The 22,658-nt window shown below is 35.3% G+C and overlaps 2 protein-coding genes across 4 annotated transcripts; both read left to right on the top strand.

Moving 5' to 3' along the window:
- The first annotated feature begins 1,604 nt into the window (after positions 1 to 1,604).
- Positions 1,605 to 4,784, top strand: fxyd11 (FXYD domain containing ion transport regulator 11). The gene is made up of 7 exons (XM_042773134.1): positions 1,605 to 1,718; positions 3,220 to 3,264; positions 3,714 to 3,746; positions 3,890 to 3,904; positions 4,122 to 4,196; positions 4,296 to 4,320; positions 4,459 to 4,784. Exons 2-7 carry the CDS (start codon positions 3,231 to 3,233, stop codon positions 4,484 to 4,486), a joined length of 210 nt encoding a protein of 69 aa, XP_042629068.1. The 5' UTR covers positions 1,605 to 1,718; positions 3,220 to 3,230; the 3' UTR covers positions 4,487 to 4,784.
- A 585-nt stretch (positions 4,785 to 5,369) lies between these two features.
- Positions 5,370 to 21,029, top strand: LOC109060980 (phospholemman-like). 3 transcript variants are annotated; one of them, XM_042773133.1, is made up of 9 exons: positions 5,383 to 5,523; positions 7,185 to 7,281; positions 14,845 to 14,895; positions 15,100 to 15,135; positions 15,263 to 15,286; positions 15,389 to 15,463; positions 17,659 to 17,695; positions 17,794 to 17,837; positions 20,384 to 21,029. In XM_042773133.1, exons 3-9 carry the CDS (start codon positions 14,862 to 14,864, stop codon positions 20,401 to 20,403), a joined length of 270 nt encoding a protein of 89 aa, XP_042629067.1. In that variant the 5' UTR covers positions 5,383 to 5,523; positions 7,185 to 7,281; positions 14,845 to 14,861; the 3' UTR covers positions 20,404 to 21,029. The 3 variants fall into 3 exon arrangements, with proteins under 3 accessions (XP_018933703.1, XP_042629067.1, XP_042629065.1); XM_042773131.1 differs by having other exon boundaries at positions 7,185 to 7,285; XM_019078158.2 differs by lacking the exon at positions 7,185 to 7,281 and having other exon boundaries at positions 5,370 to 5,523.
- Positions 21,030 to 22,658: the final 1,629 nt, after the last annotated feature.

Raw genomic sequence — 22,658 nt, 5'->3', positions numbered from 1 at the left:
TGACTTGAAGCCTTTCTAGAGACTTTAGTCACACTTACATGATAATAAATAGAGGTAAAATTATTTTTTCAAACTGCCAAATATAAAATCAAAATGGCAATATATGACTTTATATAAAAATTGAAACATTAGTGTACATTCTTGTAGAAAGGTCCTAAGAATACAAAAAAATACAATACATATAGTATATAATGCCCCAGTACACACACACACACACACACACACACACACACACACACATAATATATTAATATATATATATATATATATATATAAATATATAAATATATATATATATATATATATATACATATAAACAGAACCCTTTTTATAGGGTTCCATAAAAAACCATGCATTGAAAGTGCTATTTAGATCCTTAATGGTGCTATAAATAACCTTTTTAATGATAGTTTATTTTCATTAATATTAGTATATTAATATCATTAATATTCGTTTTTATTAATATTATTTTAATAAATTATTTATTACTATTGTTTTTTTTTACCCCTCTATATACCTGGTCTTATAATATCTTATAGCTTCTATTAAGGTTTTCATAAAAACAACAACAACAACAGCATGTTGTGTCAATTAGGGTATTTTTATTTTATTTAATAATATTTTATACATTTTATAATGTATAATATTATTATAATATAATTTTTATATTTCCATTTTTTGTTTTTATTCAACATACATACTGTAATATATATATATATATATATATATATATATATATATATATATATATATATGTAGAAAGATTTATATATAGATATATATATATATAAATATATTGTAGAAAGATTTATACATATATATATTTGTATACATATATATATATATATATATATATAGTATATATATATGATATATAAATATGTATTTTATATATAAAGGTATATAAAGGTAACATTCTAATTCAAATTAGCAATGATGTTTGTCTTTGTATCTACCTTTTTCTTGTCATAAAAATGGGCGCGGCACTTTGTAAATTCTATGGGTCTGGCTTCCGGTCTCATCTGCGTCCACTCCGTCCAGCTATTTTTAGCTGAACAAAACAGTTTGTTTTGCTGCTTGATATTGAAAGTTGGTGTGTCTCATCATATTATTTTAATGTATTATCTTAATTTTGAACACACTGGTTTGTAGTGCAAACAGTTTTACCATTTACTGCACATTGTTATTCTCCTCATTATTTACCTATAGCAGCTAATGAACCGGAAGTCTCACCCATAGGCTTACTTCCGTGTTGTAGAAAAAGGTGGATAGGGTGAACCAAACATATGACACAGTAATGGCTTGCACCGTTTAAAGTGCCCTTCAGAGTGATGCTCACTTCTGCCCATAGTGTCACATTACTGGAGACTGTTGGTAAAAGGACATTAGCTTTAATGCCTACAGTCAATGAAAGAAAATTTAAAGGACACTGATTTGTAGGTGTACTTATGTTAACCTTCATCTTAGACAACTTTTAAGCTGTGTGCAATTCATCAACATGCAGGTCATGTTTTGGGCTAAACAGTGGATATGATGACATGATGATGCACACACCCAAAATGCATCGATCTGATATGCTGTGCTGTGTTTATGTGTATACAGTGAGGAGGAGTTTTCATTAAAGGTTATAGAAAAGTCAGAAAGGTTGTGAGATTAGCCCACCTGAGGAGCCTCATCCAACATCCACTGCTCAGAGAGCCATCAGTTCCTCTGCTAAGGTAAGATCAGGGTCTTTTGATATATTGGATCGTATTAAATGTGACTTGGGAATGATGCAATGAAGAACTACCAGCTTTAATAGTATTTACTTATCTTGCATGCCAGTGTGGATCTTTAGAAAATCTTCATTAATGTTTGAATCATTGCCATTTGTGATTTAATACATAATTTCAGCTCTGCGTTATTCAAGTAAAAATTTACAGTGATTAGATAAAGATTCTGTCTTAGAATCAGGTCGATAGATGAAGGTGACCCCACACCTGCCATGTTGGATATGTGGACCTTTCGAGAACTGTTTTACATGAAAGTCCTGGAAATATTCCCTAGAAAGTCTGAACTCAGAGGGAGCCTCATTTAAAAGGATGGTTCATGCAAAAATGAAAAATCTGTCATCATTTACACACCCTCAAGTTGCTCCAAACCTGTATGGGCTTCTTTCTTCTGTTGAACACAAAAGAAGATATTTTTTAAGAAATATTTTTTATATAAATCTATGGAAGTCAATGGCTACCAGCAACTGATGGGTTATCAACAATCTTCAAAATATGTTCTGTGTTCAACAGAAGAAAGAAACTCATACAGGTTTGGGACAACTTGGTGTCAGAATTTTCATTCTTGTGTGAACTCTCTATAAATCTCTTCAATAATTTTCAGTCAGATAAAAGATACATTAATACAACAAAAATGGCATCCAGACTTCAGGGTCCATGTGTGGTCAGTGAGCTACAGATCCAAAGCATTTGGAGATGATTCTATAACCAGTGGAGGTGGGAGGGCAAACTTTCCAAAACACCTCCAGGCACTCAAGGGTACACCAGCAGTGTCCTGGAACGTGCTGCGTCCCGACTGTGTTGACCCATTGTTTTTATGTTTACTCTCAAAACACAAGTGCTGTTTTCTCTCAGCTGCACTTACAGCTGGAGGTTCTTAACAAACATTCCTCATCTCGTAGGCCACGTCTCACTGTTGACCTGTTCATGGGAAAGGAACATATTCGATCTAATTATATGTGCTGCAAATATCCGACACTGGCATTATGTTGATGAATACTGAAAAATTATTTCAAAATCTGTTTACTATGTTTAGTGAGTTTAAGAGAACTGAATCAGTCTGATTCAAGAATTGTTGTGTGATCGGAATCAACTGATTTGTTAAAAAAATTATAACACAAAAGATATTTGTTCACATATTGAACATGGTTACTTCTGACATTGCTATGAACTCATGATGCACCAGAGAGAGCTAGTGCAGCTTCAGAAAAGCTTCAAAAGTCATTTGAATAACTTTTATTAATTTTCAAGTCATTTTGGAACCCCAGTCATTAGCTGTTATTATATTGGGTTTAAAATTATGTTTTATATATATAATTATATATTATAGAATTTGCATTTTTTGTGTGAATTATTACTGTAAGACAAAAAATATAATAACTCATTAAGTGTGTGTGTGTGTGTGTGTGTGTGTGTGTGTGTGTGTGTGTGTGTGTGTGTCCCTGATCAGGAGGGGTAAAAATGAGCCAGCTCACAGAACTAGTTCTCCTTACAGGTAAGTCATGACTATTTATGTATACAGTAAAGGTCACAGACTGATCTGTGCCCTTGGGGCTGAAGGTCAAGTATTCAAAAAATACTTTCTGTCCACATTTACAGTATACTAGGACTTACTGACTTCAATTGTTTTTTTGTTTGTTTGTTTGTTTTTTTTAAAGAAAATGATGGTTAGAAAACAAGTATCTTTTCTAAATTCAAAATTAAGTTCTCATTACAGTATATGCATACAGTTTATGACATACATACATCATGAACTTAAATTGTTTATTTATTTAACAGAACAAAATGTATATTTTTATTTTAAATCTTCATAAAAGAGTGCAATATTTTGAGAATATTATCTTCTCCCCAAACGTCTTATACTTTATTCGTTTGTTAATGGCATTAATTATTTTCTTTGTGTATGATTTTTCATAAATCTTTTTTTTATTTTTTCATTTACAGTCTTCTTGGCACTCTTCAGTCGAGCTGAAGCGAGTAAGACAGAAAAGTTGTTTGTTTCTTATATCGCTATTCAGTGTTTAATCCTGTTAGTCTCATGTACTGACAACATTGAGATTTTTGGCAGCATTTTTTTTTAATAGCAATCTAACTTTTCTCCTCTTTTTTTGCCTGTGCAGATCCTTTTGTTTACAGTAAGTACTCTAAAGCAAATGCTCATGATATCCTTATAAATATAACTTATAATACTTATATATATATATATATATATATATATATATATATATATATATATATATATATATATATATATATATATATATAATGTATACATATGGTAAATATGAATGTATAAAAATATCTATAATTTTTAACACTTTTTAAGCTAGATTAAAATGCTTCTGTTTTTAGACTATGAGGCACTGAGGATCGGGGGTTTGGTCTTCACAGCCCTGCTTGTAGCCGGAGGGGTTGGAGTTCTGTGTTGTAAGTAGCTCTGAATTTTTACACATGCATTTTCTACCTACAGAAAACCATATGTTTGACATTTTATGCAAAAAGAGTAACAGATTGTTCTCTTCACAGGGGGGCAGTGCAAACCAAAAAGAAAGTAGGTCATCTCACTGTCATAGTCACACTTTTACATCTCAATGAAATTGTGTACACTTTGAAATCAAAACATATTATTTATGATAATAAGAGACAAAAATAGGTATAATTTAAAACGTACCTCATCTCTTTGACATAGGAATGATGAAGACGCAAGCAAAATCTAAGGATCAGGGACAGGGATCATCTGCTGAAACTTTCTAATGGATTTTTAATTGAGTAGAAGACTGTTTTATTCTGTCTAGATATTGACTACTGATGGCTGACTAGCTCGACTTCTCATCTGTACTTTAATTTATTGTAGGTTTTCCATTGTTTCAACATTTTTCAACCATATAATTTATACATTAATCACCGTCCCTGCCCGGAAAACTGAGCTTTTGAATTTGTAGATTCATTCTATAAATTTTAGCAATCTCTCAAAGTGGCACTTTAATAAAGATTCTCAGTAATGGGTCTGCAAAATTGCATTTGTTGTCATTTTTTAAGCCTGAATTAATTTTTTGGATGAGATTTGTCCAAACACTGGCAGGCCTTGTGCAAGATGAAAGTCAAATGTCTTTTTCAGGTAGGAATCAAAGTAGAATCAAATTCTTAAATGTATTATTCAAACATAGAGGGAATATTCGAAACAAATCGATAAATGGATAGCTAGATAAATAATTTAATTTGTGTAATTTTTATATTGATTTGACCTGTTTCTCAATGTTGTATTCATTGAAATCCATAGAATGATAATGTCCAGGTATAAAATTACATGTAACTTTTCCGTTAAGTTTATGCACATTTCCTCCAAACCTAAAACAAAACACAATACAATGTGTAAATTAAAGTAAAAAAAAAAAAAAAAAAAAAAAAAAAACACCTGTAAAAAAATCAATACTGAAAACTCCTTTATATAAACTTCATTTTTTCAGACTTCTTATCTTAGAGAGTTCTATTCCTCTACTTCTGTTAGATCATTATGTTCACTCACCAGCAGATTAAATTCAGCCTAAGCGTGCATGACAAACTAAAAACTATCAGAGCTGCTCTCACAGAGAAAAGATCATTCATTCAAAGCTCAACCCACTCAGGACTGAGCCAACCTGTTGAGCGGATGGTGGGTGTGGGTTTCAGTCTATCTAGTTTAGATCTTTACGGGTAGTTCTTTCCCAACCACATTTCAAACGTCAATATTTCACTTTCTTTATCCTAGAAAAGGGTGAGTAATCAGTTTTGATTCCATTTTAATGTCTATATAGTGAAACATATGTTACGGCTGATGGATAGTCAAGTTCATATATTCAAATATGATAATTCAGCATTCAGAAAACTTTTTATAAGGTGTTTTGTGTTCATACTTTACATGGTGTTTAATCTTTGTATCCTTTGTATCCAGCTGATAGTCTGTTTAACATTACAATTGTTATAAGTATCTAACAATAAAAATTCTAAGATTCTATTATAAAAATCTAAGAGGAAAAAAAGAGTATAGATTATCAGATATTATCTGAGTAGCACATTGGTGTCCGAAAATCTGAGACCACTAGTTTTTTGCAATTTTCTAATTTAATGCTAATTTAATTCTGCTAATTACATGCTGTCAGCATAAAAATATACATGAGAAGTCTAACTGAAAAATATATATGAATTTCATAGTATTTGGCACCTCCAACTTTTGCTTTAATGACAGCAGCATTGGAGTTGCATGGGCAAAATATGATAATCATATTCTCCAGTATGATGCAAGAGAATCTTGCACTTCAATAAAAGCAAGGACATCTGACCATCCATTTTACCTTTATTTGCATTTGCATTTATTTTATTAAATCCAGCTTTTCAGTGGCATCTCAGGCTTTTTGGACCTCACTGTATCAGTAGGTTTTCCTCCATTGATTTGGAAACTGGAATGTCATGCAGCTTTACTCTGGAAAGCAGCTGCGTCCTGGATCACTGCAACTTTTAAAGATCACAGGCAAATGAATTCTTTGCTGAACAGACCAAGTTTAGTGAGTACACTCTTAAAAATAAAGGTTCTTTATTGGCATATGGTTCCACAAAGAACCTTTAAATTCCATGGAGCATTTCAATTGCACAACAACTTCTTTATAGTGGAAATGTTTCTTTTAGGAACTGTTCGCTGAAAGGTTCTTTGAGAAACCCATAATATGTTTCTTCTATTGCATCGCTGCAAAAACCCATTCTTGGAGTAAATCTGGGAGGCTAAATCATGAGCTCGCTGTGTATAAAACATGGATGAAATCCAGTCCTTCAATGAAATAAACACATCTAACATGGTGTTTAAAGTTTGAGATGCACCATGACAGCCTGTCTCAAAGCATGTTTTGATTGGTTAACCTTTTAGCTTTTATAATCAGAGTCCTCTAGTTTTCCATGACAAAAAGAGGAAAACTGAAATGTGAAAGGGTTACATTTAGATGGCCATAGCCATATTTTAACTAAAAATGGTCTAAAATGTATTTGTAATGGGATAAGATTTAAGGCTTATTGCATGATCTGCTCATTGAAACAGATGTTTGTTAGCTGAAGGGAGCACAGAACAGCACTAGTTTAACTACTGGAAAGGGCGGGATCGTGGTTTTTGGAATGATGATTCATTTTAACAGAATGTCTTGTTCCTTCCTGCGTCACTCTGAGCAGGTGGGAGGTAAAAAGCTTAAAAGTAAACTTCAGTGGAAATCTAGTTAACTGAAGAGTTTTCTAGATAGGTGAATCCGTAAAATCATTGCTCAACTACTCCATTTTAAAGGGCCTGTGTTACTAAAGGTCATCTGTCAGCGTGTTTGTGCTGGAGTGTATAATCATACAATACATCAAAGTTCACAGCCTGTTCTCAGGGGTGGAATTTTGTTCCTAATATAGCTGCAGTCAGGATTCCTGTGTACATGGCTTGCATCCTCTGTGTGCCTTGTGACTGTGTCAAGTTGTCTTATAAGGAGTTGGGCTGTTTGGAAAAAAAGTAGGTGAGAACAAATGTGACTTAACTACACTACACCGCTTACTACCACTCAGACACTATACAGTATATATATATATATATATAGAGAGAGAGAGAGAGAGAGAGAGAGAGAGAGAGAGAGAGAGAGAGAGAGAGAGAGAGAGAGCAGGAGAGAGAGAGAGAGAGAAAGAGAGGGGGAGAGAGAGAGAGAGAGAGAGAGAGAGAGAGGGAGAGAGAGAGAGAGTTTAATTTGGTGTGACCAACCTTCGCGTTTAAAACAGCTTTTGCCCTTGGTGCACCTGCTCATACTGTAGTTTTCCAGGTAGCTTTGCAGGTAGGATTCTTGAAGTATCTTGACATTGACACAGTTCTTACTGACACACTACCGCAAAAGATAGAAATAACTGACTTAAATTATTATTATTTTTTTTTTTTTTTTTGTAAAAATACTAATGTCCTAAGACTTTTTGCACAGTAGTGTATATTTTTTATATACGCAGCTACATTAATACAACTCTTTCATATCTTCGGCACAGAACAACAGGCTTTAAGCTCAACATTCACATCAGCAGTTGCTTGCAATAATTACTAGACTGATCAAATTAGTGCAGAGAAGGAGGTGTGTCCATAAAATGAAGACTGATCAGACCTCCAGCCAATCAAATGCACAATTTGCTTCTTACACCAGTATTTATGAGGCAGATGAAAAGGTTTTTAATCCTAGTTAACTTGACAATTCAAAAGTTTTTTAAAGTTATTCAGCGATTCACTACATTATACAGTCTCAAAACTTGTGCAGTACTATAAATAACTGCCTTTAGGTTGACACTTGTCAAGAAACCAGTTGTAGACATGACTTAAATATAAAAACTTTAATTAGGAGAGAAGTGTAGAACTGATCTGTGTCTGTTCAGTAATTTAGGTTTGCTAGTGAACTATCATCCAGACAGAGATGTTTTTGCACCTTATACAACTCACCACAGTGATGCTACGGTTGCCAGGATGTCGATATGTGGTTGCAAAGGTGTTCTGTATGATATTTAGCAGGTTGCTAGGTGGTCTCTAGGGTGTTCTGGGTGGTTGCTAGGTTACCTACTGGAGCAAGTCAAATGCACACAGTCATAAGATAACTTAAAAATAGTAAAACACCCTTTCTCACTTCAAAAAATAAAAATAAAAGAATAAATAAAAATAATAATAATAATTTTAGCTTTTTTGTCTAGTTTTCCATTATAAATGTCTAAAAATGCTTAAATCAAGACAAATTTACTATGATTTTTTTTTTTTTTTTTTTTTTTTTTATGTATCAAAATTAGATTCAGTTAGAAAATTAGAAAAAAAAGAAGAAATATGCCAGTGGGGTAAGAAAAATAATATTGTTTTCTCTTTGAATTTTGTTTATTTTTCTTATCCCGAGTTTTTATTTTAATTTTTTTAGGGTCAGTTTTAAGAATAAACTCACCTAATTTTTTTTCAGAAAACAATAGTTAATATTTTTCTTCTCAAGTAAATAATTTGATTTATGAATGGTTTAGATGTGTGTACTGGAAAACAAGACAATTGAGTAAAAAAAGAATAATAATTCTAGTGCACAACAAGACAGACACTGAGAGTTAGTAATATTCCTAGGCTCTCTAGTTTACATTTCTCATTTCCTGAATGAGGATTTAATGTTGCGATGAAATGCTCTCTCCTTTTCTCTCTGCTCTTTGTACAGTATAATGATTTTTTTTTTTTTTTTTTTAAGTTTCTAAGATTCCCCTGAAACAATTGTAAAATACAAAGACAGCTTCTCTTGCCAGATTCTTGGCAGATTTATCTTTGCACTGCTTGGTTCTGGACAAAGAGCTATCTCAATCTGCTATTTCATTTATTTCAGCCTGTTGGATGTAGCCTGGTAGTCAGACATTACAAAACGTTATGAGCCTACAAATTAGCCTACGTTTTTCTTTCAGTAAACTTTCTTCTTTCAGTAATCAGTTTTTATATATCACACCAAAAAGGACCTTTACAGTAGATAAGCAATTTGGTATCAGACAAACAAAACTGTGAGAAATATGTAATTTAAAAAAACTTAATGCTCTTACATTTCAATAAACATGTTGTTAGTTATTTTGTATTTTTTTTATTACAGAAAAGTTTGTTTGAAGTTATTGATAAGGGTATGTTTGAGCTTTGTTTTTAGGAAAGTTATTGGCTTTACATACCTGGTCAGGATGAATCATTGTTTTTGAATGACTCGGTTGAGAATGATTCAGTGGCTCGCTAATAATATCCAAATTACAGTCACTTGTCATCACATGCTGGTTTATTTATGCAACTTACAGAAACATTCACTATAATAAAAACACTAAAGGCCAAAACTGTCTGTCTCGAATTAGAAAACATTGAAGCGAGCATGCATCAAATTAATTATTCAGTGTTTTTGAATGATCAGTTGAAAATGATTGGATAACTCGTGACGATAAACAAAAGACTGTCACATGTCGCCATCTAATACAGAAACCACATAGCCTGCAGACACTAAACATCACCACAAAGCTGACAGTTCATAGTTCATTCTTTAAAAATCCTTTATTTGTGTTACACAGACAAAATAACAGCATAAACATTTGAAACCATATTTGGGAATCAGTAAATTATGACAGAATTGGTGCACTACTCCTTTAATAAACATGTGGAAGCGCCATCACAGAAGCACCTGTTCGCAAATTTCATGTTCTGCATGCAGAATCTAATTTGACTTGATTTACATAAACAAACTGGTCAGGCTTCCATGATTAATCTAATGAAGAAGGATTACTATATAACATAATAAATGAATTCAATCCATAATAAGTTGTTCATGACACAAAAAAAGAATGTGGCATGCATTTTACAGGAAGAAGCGAATTAGATAATTCAAGTCAAGATAATAGGGTATAAACAGACACAGGGATTTATTAAACCTCTTTGAAAAGCTCTAGATTAACTGCTGCCTTGTTCACTGCTCATGCTGACCCAGGCAGCTCTGCTGAAAGGCCTGAAATACTGGACTTTATTTTGTCTCAGCATGTCTCTGGTGAACCCATTATTTTTCCCCTTCTCTGCCACCATGGTTGGAAGCTGAAGGTGGAGATTGTTACATCATCTTGTGCTGGTAGGGATGGGCACAGCATTCCCTCTGGTCTCTCAGAGACGAAATGAAAAATCCTAGCTAAGCTCAAAAGGTGCTGCAGCATGTTTCCACAGTGCACTTTTAATTATGATGTAGACATAAGTCAGCATCTACATCTGTCAGGTCATGTAAACCTCCAGCATTCTGAGAATGTGCTTAAAGGTCATCTTTTTATATAAAAGGGTTTAGTGTTTTGATGCGTTTCCTGGCAGCTGTTTTGTTTAGTGTATGAATGTTTTGTTGCTGAGATGCTCCAGGCCTTTGCTGAAATTTGATCCAGGTCTGCTTTGTTTTCTCAGAGCTGATAATTGTTCCTCCGGTATGTTTAATCAGATCAGATGCATTGGCAGGGATTGTGATCATCTGATTTACCCTATTTTTGTTGATGTGAAGCTGGCAGAGGACAATAATTCAGGCATTAAAGGGAATCATGTTATATTTAGAGAATAATGGATTGGATTGAATTGCAAACGTAATGGGAATTAGCTCTCATGTACGCAACAGATATAGATCTTCTTTTCGATCCTAACAGTATTATTTTCCTTGTTTAAATGTAAAAATCTTAAGATCACATTTACAATCCATTTAACATTAGTCAATCTGACTTATGTCAGAGAGAAAAAAGGATATTCAGTGAGAAAAATGCTGGGAGGGGCTTTTGAAAATTAATGGATCATAAATTCCAGTGGCTGGAGTGGAGGAATTAAAAAAAAAAATAAGAGGGCTTGATGACATCAGCAAAAATGAAAGTCATTTGAGAGTTGGAACAAGTTATTACATTTTGATTAAAGCAACTGTATGTAGTTTTGTGACTTTGGAGCCCCCTAAAGTTAAGTGAGGGGAATTCACTGCCGTAAATATACTGCTTTACATGTGCATTTATTGCTGCTATAAAGCAATCTGGCGTTTTTTGCGGACTTTCTTACCAGCTAACCAAACTTACATGGTGCCAGAAATGCTTTGGTTACTAACGTAACCTCGGTTCCCTGAGATAAAGGAAACTCCTGTTTACTCTGATACTGAAGCCTGATTTGTTCACATTCGTGTAGCTGCATGAACCAAGGACACTTCAACCTGCCAAAAGGGGAGGAGCTGACCTCTATATAAGTTGGCTCTGAGCACCATTTCGCCAGAATTTTCGCCAGTCATCGATTTGCATGCAGCCTTATAGCACAACAGCCTATGCAACACTCATTCCCTTATCTCAGGGAACTGAGGTTAAGTTACCAGTTAGTAACCAGAGCATTCCCTTTCAAATGGTGTCTCCCGTTATGTTCCCCATGCTTATGGGGAAAGCCTCCAATAGCACTGTGCTGTGGTTATGTAAGTAACGGGGGTGTTCTTTTTGGAATGGCCTGTATGGTTGAGTTAATAATTATATGGGGGACTTTTAGGCTGAGGACTACATAACAAAAACCTCTCCACTTACAAAGGGGATTAGGAAAAATTAAGTGGCCAAAATCCGTGCCTGCAGGGCAGGGACTTCCAAGTTATAAAACCTGGTGAAGGTAGATGGTGACAACCAGCCAATGGCCGCACAAATATCACCAATAGAAATCCTGGTGGACAAAGTCCAGGAGGAGGCCATTCCTCTGGTGGCTTGGGCCCTCACACCTACAGGGCACTGCAAGCCCACTAAGGCGTAAGCCAAGGCTATAACATCCACTATCCAGCGAGATATTCTCTGCTTCGTAACCGGCAGCCCTTTAGAGCAGCCTCCAAAGCACACAAAGAGCTGCTCTGGGTGTCTTAACAGGCCAGAGTGCTCAGCATACACTCTAAAAGCCCAAACCAGGCAGAGTGGATTGGGACCCTGCTCACCATCTGGATTGGGGTGATGAGTCCAGCTCTGAACACTAGAAGGGTGATGACTTAACGGAGTGGAGAGCACTTTCGGCACATAGCCGTTTCTCGGTTTAAGGACTACTCTACATTTGTTAGGCCCAAACTCAAGACAGGAAGCACTGACTGACAGTGCTCACAGGTCACTTACTCACTTGTATGATGCTAAAGCCAAATGGAGGGCAGTCTTAAGCGACAGGCGCTGCAAGTTGTCCGACTGGAATGGCTCAAAGGGACGGCCCATTGGGTCAAGAGGACTATAGATAAGTCCCAAGTCGACACAGTATAAGGATGAGGCAGATTCAATCTCAGAGCTCCCATCAGAAACTTAACGACTAAGTCATTTCTGTGGACTGACTGGCTAGCCACGAGAGAATGATTCACCACAATGGCTGCCACATACACTTTGAGCATGGAAGGGGTGTGCCCCTTATGCAGCAGCTCTTGTAGAAAGGTTAACACGTGGGACACTTGTAGCTACATTGTCCCTGGACAGCATGTCTGCCCCCGGTTCAGTCTGCCCGGCACATGAACTGCTCTCAGTGAGAGGAATTTGAACTGTGCTAATAAAAGAAGGAGTCAAGCCAAACTGTGAAGGGAGCATGACCTGACCTGATATAGGTTACCACCATAGTGTTGTCTCTTAAGGCCAGCAGGAAGGCTTTTAGAGCCAGAAGAACTGCCATCATTTTGAGGCAGTTGATGTGTAAGCACTGCTCCAGATTTGACCAGGAGCCCTCATGCAGAGCTCCCTAACCTGAGTTGGAGGCATCTGTTGTGACCACCTTCCTTCTGCAGATAAGTCCCAATGGGACACCTGATTGAAACAGGCGAGAGGTTTTTCAAGGGTCCAAGTCTCAGATGCAGCAGTGGGTTACCCTGAGAAAAAAATGTCCCAGACACCAAGTGTGGGACGGGACACGGGCTTTGATCCAGTACTGAAGGGGCCGCATGTTGAGCAGGCCCAGAGGAACCACAGGGGAAGCTGCCTACATGAGGCCAAGCATCCTCTGGAAAGCCCTGAGGGGATGTGAAGTCCCTAATTTGAATCTCAGCTGGCTGGGAGACAAGGGGCTCTTGGCTAAATTGATTATATGTGGCTGAGCAGCAGTAACCTGTGTGCAAAGATTTCCATACTGACCTGGCTAAAACCAGTCAGTCGTCGATGTAGTTCAAAATGCAGAGATGTGTCTATGCACTTTGTATAAGTGCATGGGGCCATAGACATCTCAGAAACGATCTGTGATAGGGGGTATCTGGATGTGAAAGTAATTGTCTTTCAGATCCACTGACAGAAACCAGTCCTTGGGACATACTAGCGTGACATTACCTAGCGCATACTAGGTTAACATGTTGAACAGCCCTCTCATAAGCGAATAGTTCAGATGCCTGTGTCCAAAAATGGGTCTGAACCCACCATCTTTCTTGGGAATGAAGAAATAACGGCTGTAAAAACTTCACACTCCTGTTCGCTAGAGAAACCATTTCCATGGCTCCTTTTGCAAGCAGTGTTTGTACTTCAGACAGGAGAACGTGAGCATCATTGTCCTGCACCACAATCTGAATAATTCCTCCTAAGCAAGGTGGCCTGTGAGCAAACTGAAGTGAATAACCTTGTTTTATGAAGTGAGTAACCTCATTCTATCTGGGATAGATTTCCAAGCCTGAAGGCAGATTGCAAGTGATTATAGTTTTTCGAATGGTAGTCCGCCGCACAGGGGTGGGTAACTGATATTCGTGGTAATGAGGAGAGTAGAAATGCTCTTTTGAGTATGTGCCGCGGATCACCTTCATTAATGAGTGGAGAAGGGCAAGACTCATGCTCTCGCAGTGAGTGCATGCCATCTCAGTGAACCCAGCCTTTGCATGGGCGCTGCCCAGACAGACAACGCACTCACTGTGCCCATCTGCATCGTACAGGAGTTCCCTGCATGAGCCACACTTGTGGTTTGTCATTTGCTCAGAAATTTGCTCTTAGACGTACCAGATGGCCGCAGGGGAAGGCTTCTGGATTCTTCTGCTGCCTGGGGCTCCTTCTACAGTGGCGAGCAGCAGGCTGAGCTGAGCTTCTTCCTTCTTCGGCTTCTTGCTTGCAGAGTCAGCGAGGAGATGATCTTCATCCCTGAAGAAGAAAAATTTTGATGAATGGTGCTCAGTGCCGACTTGTATAGAGGTTGGGCCCTCTCCTTTTGGCGGATTGAAGCACCATAGGTTTGTGCAGCTACACGAACGTGAACAAATCAGGCTTCAGTATCAGAGTAAATAGGAATTTCCCTATAAGCGTGTGAATGCAACGGGGAAGATCATTCAAAAGGGAACAAGCCTTATACCTCATTTGAAGTCATTGCATCATCAGAATTGTTTTAAAACTGGTATTTCAAGGTGAAAAAAAAACCATACATTTTCGCTAACCGTTTTGAATAAATTTTTAAGATTTAATGATGGACTAATATTTATGCATCATGCATGCACAATAAGGCCTACAACGTGCTTTAACATATTAAATAGGAATATTTTTTATTTAATATAGAGCAGATGTATCTATGCTATTATTCTTTCATGGCAAACCTATTTTTGTATTGCAGGTTAAATCCACACTGTCATGATGAAGGCTTTGGCACTAGTTTTCTCGACACGTGAGTATTTTTGTACCAGATTGGTACAAAAAAAAATATTGCTTGTTGTCATGTATCTTACTTACCTTTAGTGAACTTTAAATGCATTGTAGGTGCATTAAGTTTATGGACAACAAGTAACTATAAATAACCCTTTAAGAAACTACTGTGAACGCACACTAATATACTATACTATGTTGCTAATATACTATATTACTTTTGTAGTTTTGTCCCTTGTGTTAGCAGAAGGTCAGCAGACAAGTAAGAGATTTCACGTTTCAATTCTTTCTGTTCTTCTTTCTTTTTCTGTTTTCATCTTTGTGATAAAATATTATTACACAATGTTACATGCATTTTTAATGCTTTTTTTCTGGTTTGGATTTTGCAGCAGAGAACGACCCCTTCTCTTTTGGTTAGTTGCACACATCTTTTAGTTTGAACCACCCATCTATAATCAATCTCAAGTTCATCTTTCAAATTTTCTTTGATTGTTATTCACTCTGTCTTAAACTAGATTATCACAGACTTCGGGTCGGAGGTCTGATCTTGGCAGCAGTTCTGTGTTTGATTGGCATCACTATTCTCCTAAGTGAGTGTGTTTTTCAATTTTACAAATAACCGAATTTACAGTTATGAGTAACATACTGTATATCTAGGTTATATAAAGGGTACATACAGTATACTGTATGTGTATATATATATATATATATATATATATATATATATATATATATATATATATACATATATATATATATAAAATCATCTAAATATCAGCATGCCAATTGCCCGCTCCCTCAAAACTTGCGACATCTGTGGCATTGTGCTGTGTGATAAAACTCTACATTTTAGAGTGTCCTTTTATTGTGGCCAGCCTAAGGCACACCTGTGCAATAGTCATGCTGTCTAATCAGCATCTTGATATGCCACACCTGTGAGGTGGATGGATTATCTTGGCAAAGGAAAAGTGCTCATTAACACAGATTTAGACAGATTTGTGAACAATATTTTAGAGAAATAGGCCTTTTGTGTACATAGAAAAAGTCTTAGATCCTTTGAGTTCAGCCCATTAAAAATGGGGGCAAAAACAAAAGTGTAGCTTTTATAATTTTGTTCAGTGTATTTTTCAAGCAATATATGCATTGACAATGTATGGTAATATATTGATACATACAAATATATTTAAAAATGAAGACAAAAATACATCTAATATTTATCATGTTTGATCCTTTATTGAGTATATATTGCACATACATGTTCCCATACAAATGTGAATGTATGTATGTTTGTTTGTTTATTTATTTATTTACAAAGTACATTTAAACAACCCAAAGGTTGACCAAAGTGCTGCACAGAACATTAGAAACAATGCATAAAATAGAAAATTACAATCAGCAAAGTAAAATACACAGAGTAAAATTCATTCATTCTTAAATGCCATAGATAATAAATAAGATTTAAGCTAAGATTTAAAAATAAAGAGAGATGATACATTCGAATTGACACTGGTAAGCTGTTCAATAGTTTAGGGCCTACTATCGCAAAAGCTCGGTCCCCTCTATGTTTTATATTAAACCTGCAAACAGTGAGTAATCCAAGATAATCCCCAGACCTAAATGACCTTGTTGGGTGGAGTACCATGACAGAAAGGTAACCTGGTGCTAAGCCATGTAAAGATTTATAAACAAAGACTAAAATGTTAAACTCTATTCTAAATTTAACTGGTAGCCAGCACAGAGACATTAAAATGGGGATAATGCAATAAAATTTTCGACTACCGGTCAACAAATATATATTTCCATATACTGTATGTGTGTATATAAATATATTTATACACATGCAATACCATATCTTATCACATGTTCACCTATATATTATAAAGTGTATTACTGAATATAAAATTACATACATTGTGATATATAAATATACTGTAACTTATTTTTCACTAAATGAAAGCGGCAATTCCTCATGTATTATTCAATATATTGTAATATATACACAACATATTATTCTGTATATTTTTTAATTTAATATATTGATCATTCATATATTAGGAAATATATTTTCTTTGCATAAGGGGTCACTGAATCATTCGACCGATTTCACAGAATCATTAAGAAAGTAATCACTTTCATCGATTTTCGATTTGTTTAGAACTAAGCCTCCTTAATTTTTTTTTTTTTTTTTTTTTTTTTTGTAACCTAACTGTCAATATAGTGTCTAAAATGTAAGTTACTCAATATTAACACATTGAATCATTCAACCATTTTCACCAAATTATCAAGAAACAAACATCACTTTTTTTTTCCTTTTTTTTTTTTGCATTTATTCTGTTTTGGCTTTATAGGACGATTTAACTATTTGTAATAATTTTAACTGGCATTATTGTGTTTAAAATGTGAGCTACACAGTATTAACTAGCCTACTTGTTTATTAAATTGACTAATTAATAATGGAGGCTTGGATGCATATTTTGAACCATCAACAGCAGATCCTGAATCTGTGGAAAGTACACACTGGATTTTCCTCATTTATTTACTGTTAAACTGACAATAATCAGACGTGCTGATATATACAGCCATAACTTTTGCTTGTGTGCTTATTTTCATGTTATTTTAACATTATCCTCTCTATTATTATTATTATTTTTTTTAAGAGTTCAGACCACCCTTTGTAATGTTTGAATAAATACAGGTCTTGGCACCTAATTATAGCTGGGAGAGTGCAGTGAATTGCATCAATTCTCCCGACCTAAAAATATCCTGTGTTCTGCCGCTATTACAGGTGGCCACTGCAGATGCAAATTCAATCAGGACAAGAGGTATAAAGAGAATACATTTTTAAGTTTTACATTTTTTGTTTTACTTTTATGTACATAAAAGAACAGGAAGCTCTGACAGCATAGCTCTCTTTTGACAGGAGGAGGACAGGAAGTAACACTCAAGCGATGCTCAGCGACACAGGTATGATGACTGCCATCATCTAACTGTGCAGTTTACAACCAATAAACTAGCAACATTAAGCCAGGGCTGTGCAAATCAGCACTCTCCCCTCAAGTTCCCTTATAAAACATGTCACTATAAACCTGTGTGAAATCCATCTGCTAATTATTGCTGTGCCAGTTCTTCCGTGATGCAGTGGGATACAGTGGGTCTGTTTCCAGGATGAGTCATACTTTCTCCCTTGGGTGTATTTACACTGTGTGGTCCCTGAGGGTGGAGTTGGAAAAACAGGATACAAAGATGTGCTATATAAATATTTAATTATATATTCAGTATCTCGTTGTCTATAGTATAGAATAAAAGAATTAGAACAGAGTTAAAAACTTCTGCTAATTAAAGTTTAAATTATTTAAAGGGGTGTCATTGTCCTTGATCATTTGAGATTAAAGAGTTCATTGTACAATGGACACATACTGTGACTCTCACACCTCAAAATGTTCCATTGAAAATGTTTTTTTTTTCCTAATTAAACTGCAAAAATATATATTTTGTAGTTCTGCAACTTTCTGATTTCACACAGATGATTTGGCATGAAAAACTAAATTAGGAATTAGGAAGGGTAAAAATAAAAGAATGTGAATGAACTAAGTGTAATAATAATTTTTTATTCAGTTTTTTTTTTTTTCACCTTTAAGGATCATATACAGGTCCTTCTCAAAAAATTAGCATATTGTGATAAAAGTTCATTATTTTCCATAATGTAATGATAAAAAATAAACTTTCATATATTTTAGATTCATTGCACACCAACTGAAATATTTCAGGTCTTTTATTGTTTTAATACTGATGATTTTGGCATACAGCTCATGAAAAAACCCAAAATTCCTATCTCAAAAAAATGTGCATATTTCATCCGACCAATAAAAAAAAGTGTTTTTTAATACAAAAAAAGTCAACTTTCTTCAAATAATTATGTTCAGTTATGCACTCAATACTTGGTCGGGAATCCTTTTGCAGAAATGACTGCTTCAATGCGGCGTGGCATGGAGGCAATCAGCCTGTGGCACTGCTGAGGTGTTATGGAGGCCCAAGATGCTTCGATAGCGGCCTTAAGCTCATCCAGAGTGTTGGGTCTTGTGTCTCTCAACTTTCTCTTCACAATATCCCACAGATTCTCTATGGGGTTCAGGTCAGGAGAGTTGGCAGGCCAATTGAGCACAGTAATACCATGGTCAGTAAACCATTTACCAGTGGTATTTTGCACTGTGAGCAGGTGCCAGGTCGTGCTGAACAAACGAAATCTTCATCTCCATAAAGCTTTTCAGCAGATGGAAGCATGAAGTGCTCCAAAATCTCCTGATAGCTAGCTGCATTGACCCTGCCCTTGATAAAAAACACAGTGGACCAACACCAGCAGCTGACATGGCACCCCAGACCATCACTGACTGTGGGTACTTGACACTGGACTTCAGGCATTTTGGCATTTCCTTCTCCCCAGTCTTCCTCCAGACTCTGGCACCTTGATTTCCAAATGACATGCAAAATTTGCTTTCATCCGAAAAAAGTACTTTGGACCACTGAGCAACAGTCCAGTGCTGCTTCTCTGTAGCCCAGGTCAGGCGCTTCTGCCGCTGTTTCTGGTTCAAAAGCACACACCTGTGCACGGTGGCTCTGGATGTTTCTACTCCAGACTCAGTCCACTGCTTCCGCAGGTCCCCCAAGGTCTGGAATCGGTCCTTCTCCACAATCTTCCTCAGGGTCCGGTCACCTCTTCTCGTTGTGCAGCGTTTTTTGCCACACTTTTTCCTTCCCACAGACTTCCCACTGAGGTGCCTTGATACAGCACTCTGGGAACAGCCTATTCGTTCAGAAAATTTCTTTCTGTGTCTTACCCTCTCGCTTGAGGGTGTCAATGATGGCCTTCTGGACAGCAGTCAGGTCGGCAGTCTTACCCATGATTGCGGTTTTGAGTAATGAACCAGGCTGGGAGTTTTTAAAAGCCTCAGGAATCTTTTGCAGGTGTTTAGAGTTAATCAGTTGATTCAGATGATTAGGTTTATAGCTCGTTTAGAGAACCTTTTCATGATATGCAAATTTTTTGAGATAGGAATTTTGGGTTTTCATGAGCTGTATGCCAAAATCATCAGTATTAAAACAAATAAAAGACCTGAAATATTTCAGTTGGTGTGCAATGAATCTAAAATATATGAAAGTTAAATTTTATCATTACATTATGGAAAATAATGAACTTTTATCACAATATGCTAATTTTTTGAGAAGGACCTGTATTTAATGCAATAGTGATGAAATATGATATGAAAATATAAAATCATTTACAAAATAAATTTACATTTAAATGTAATAATAATAATGCAAAAGTAACAAAATTATAAAATATGATAATAAAATAAATAAATGTGATAATAAAGATAAGATTTTATATAGAGAATTTATATTCATAAAAAAAGACCCCAATTGATAAACCATAGTATTTCATATCATGAACATGTAAAATCAATTATATATTTTTAAATATGATATTACTTTGAATACTTTATGTTTTTCAGCAAGGGCCAGTGAATGCTAAAAACCTGCTGACCTGAACCAGTCAGAAGAGACGTCCACCTTTATCCCATGTGCTGGTTTATCAGAGGAATCATTTATCTTTAAGATGAGGAACCTGATACGAAGGTTTTCTGTGTTTTCACTGCCTATCTGCTCCAGAGGAGGAAGGTGAAAATCCATATACCGTTATTTTTATGCCAGATGTCTTTTTAATATCATTTAATATAAATTGATTACCAAAAAATGTATAAATAGTTTTTTTTATCCTGTCAGTAATTGTATTAAATTATCTTGGATGTAGGTATGTAAGGGAAGGCTTTCAATGTCATTGTACTGAATCAGTCTCATATGGAATCCTTTAACCAAATATTACTGTAAGTTGTAGTGAATCCATCCAATATTACACTGTTGCGTTCTGTAGTAGTTTACTGTTCAGACTTGCTTTGGTATTGAGTAACTAGTTATAAAAGACATGAAAAGATCACGCTATCATATTTACATTGCAATATTGTCAAGTGCTTGATTTATTTTCATTTCCAGACTATTCATCACAGACATGCCAGTAGTATTAAGAGTTTGTTTTTATCTGTTTTGTGAAAAAAAGTCAAACATACACTAAAATAAACTAAAAGACACAAAACACCTGTATCAATGTTTTCTGTTCTCTGTCTCCAGCTGACTGACAGCCTGCTGTTTAGATGAGCACAAGATTTGTGTGGATTTTGCATGATTAAGGCAAGCATCAGACAAGAATTTAGCTATATCATTTGACCTGTTATTTCTTACATCATTTTCATGCATGTGAAATGTTTTTAAGAAGCTATTCAGATGAAGCTAGATAAAACAGTGAAAACTAAATGTGACTGGGAGAATAATGGTGGGGGAAAAAACAGCAAAAATTTACTCAATAGCGCCCTCTACTCACTGATATTTTTTAGGCTTTACACAGGAACTATAATCTGATACAAATGCTAATCATGATTGCAATGTGAAATACAGTTATGCTCATAAAGATTTAGATTTTGACAACATTATTCTAAATTTATCATTCAAAATACAAACAAATATTCGGAGCAAGATTGTTTGGTATGCACTGTAATGCAAATTTATATTAGTAACATTTAGAAACTTTTTTTATTCTTTTTTTATATTTTTCTTTTTATTTTAGTTAGAGTTTTAATAGGCTAGATCAAAAGTTAAACTAAATTAAAATGACAAATGTTGCCTTGGCAACTAGCTGAAATTAGTTTTTTTTTTTTAAATATTTTATTTCAACTTATATATTGTAAGTTATATATTGTAATTAAATTTATTTGTTTTAACGTTTTACTTCTATTTTAGTTTTAGTTAACTATAATAACTCTGGCTGTAACAACAGAGCCATATTTATTTTTTTCACACCGTCGAAAGAAGAAAGAGAATCTTGATGCTAATCATCAATCTTTTTTTTTTTTTTTTTTTTGCAAACAGTTTATAACATGGAAGAATAGAGCTGTTGCATGGTTGGCGTGTTTTGTTTAAGAGGAAAAACACTTAAGAAAAAATGTGGGAAAAAACGTTTTGACCACATCTGAGAAAATACTGGAAATTGCCTAAAATGCCTTGTTTTGTGTTGTTGCAGTTTGAATTATGTTTGGAGAAACACAACTTTGGTGGTCTATTTTTTTTCTGTGTGCATAACCTGAATGCAGTCTAGATGCATGCAAACTCTCACTGGCATGAGGTGGTTTTGGGTTAGGTGTTTCACGCTATGACTTTAGAGATACCTCAGGATTAAGGCTGGTTTACCACCCCATTGTCATAAACAAATCTGCTATCATCCCCCACTTTCTTCAAAGACGTCACAAAGGAAGTGGAGGATATTGTGGACTTTCCAAAGAAATAAGCTTGAAAATATGATTCAGTTTTTAAAGGTTGGACTGTTGAATAACTGTGATTTCTGTGGTGTCTAATGGAAAGTTTTGCTTGCATATGATGAACAGTTTTTTGGTCGCCATGTACAATGTCAATGTAAAATCCAATGTGAATGATCAATGTAGAATCCTGAAGCAAAACCAGCTATACTGCTATAGGGCTATTGCTTAAAAGCAAGCAGCAGTATAAAACATGAAAAACAGTGTCAATGTCATTTCATCAGAAGCAAAACTTAATTTGCTTCTATAAAGTGGCTCCAGTTTTTACATCTCACCTCCAGTTTTGGACATCTCACCTCCAAGGACTCGACCATGGACTCGACAGACGAAAAAAGAGGCTTGTTCCAGATGCATCGGCGCTGTA

This window comes from Cyprinus carpio, chromosome A16 (genome assembly GCF_018340385.1).
Source record: "Cyprinus carpio isolate SPL01 chromosome A16, ASM1834038v1, whole genome shotgun sequence".
NCBI classification, from domain to species: Eukaryota; Metazoa; Chordata; class Actinopteri; order Cypriniformes; family Cyprinidae; genus Cyprinus; species Cyprinus carpio.
This window is presented reverse-complemented; position numbering and strand designations above follow the sequence as displayed.

What these genes read in the sequence shown, in the direction of transcription:
- fxyd11 (XM_042773134.1), top strand. Translation starts at nt 3,231, where the DNA reads ATGAGCCAGCTCACAGAACTAGTTCTCCTTACAG. An exon ending in AGAACTAGTTCTCCTTACAG is followed by an intron (nt 3,265 to 3,713) that starts GTAAGTCATGAC and finishes TTTCATTTACAG; the next exon opens with TCTTCTTGGCACTCTTCAGT. An exon ending in AGGGGTTGGAGTTCTGTGTT is followed by an intron (nt 4,197 to 4,295) that starts GTAAGTAGCTCT and finishes TTCTCTTCACAG; the next exon opens with GGGGGCAGTGCAAACCAAAA.
- LOC109060980 (XM_019078158.2), top strand. Translation starts at nt 14,862, where the DNA reads ATGATGAAGGCTTTGGCACTAGTTTTCTCGACAC. An exon ending in GAACGACCCCTTCTCTTTTG is followed by an intron (nt 15,287 to 15,388) that starts GTTAGTTGCACA and finishes GTCTTAAACTAG; the next exon opens with ATTATCACAGACTTCGGGTC. An exon ending in TGGCATCACTATTCTCCTAA is followed by an intron (nt 15,464 to 17,658) that starts GTGAGTGTGTTT and finishes CCGCTATTACAG; the next exon opens with GTGGCCACTGCAGATGCAAA.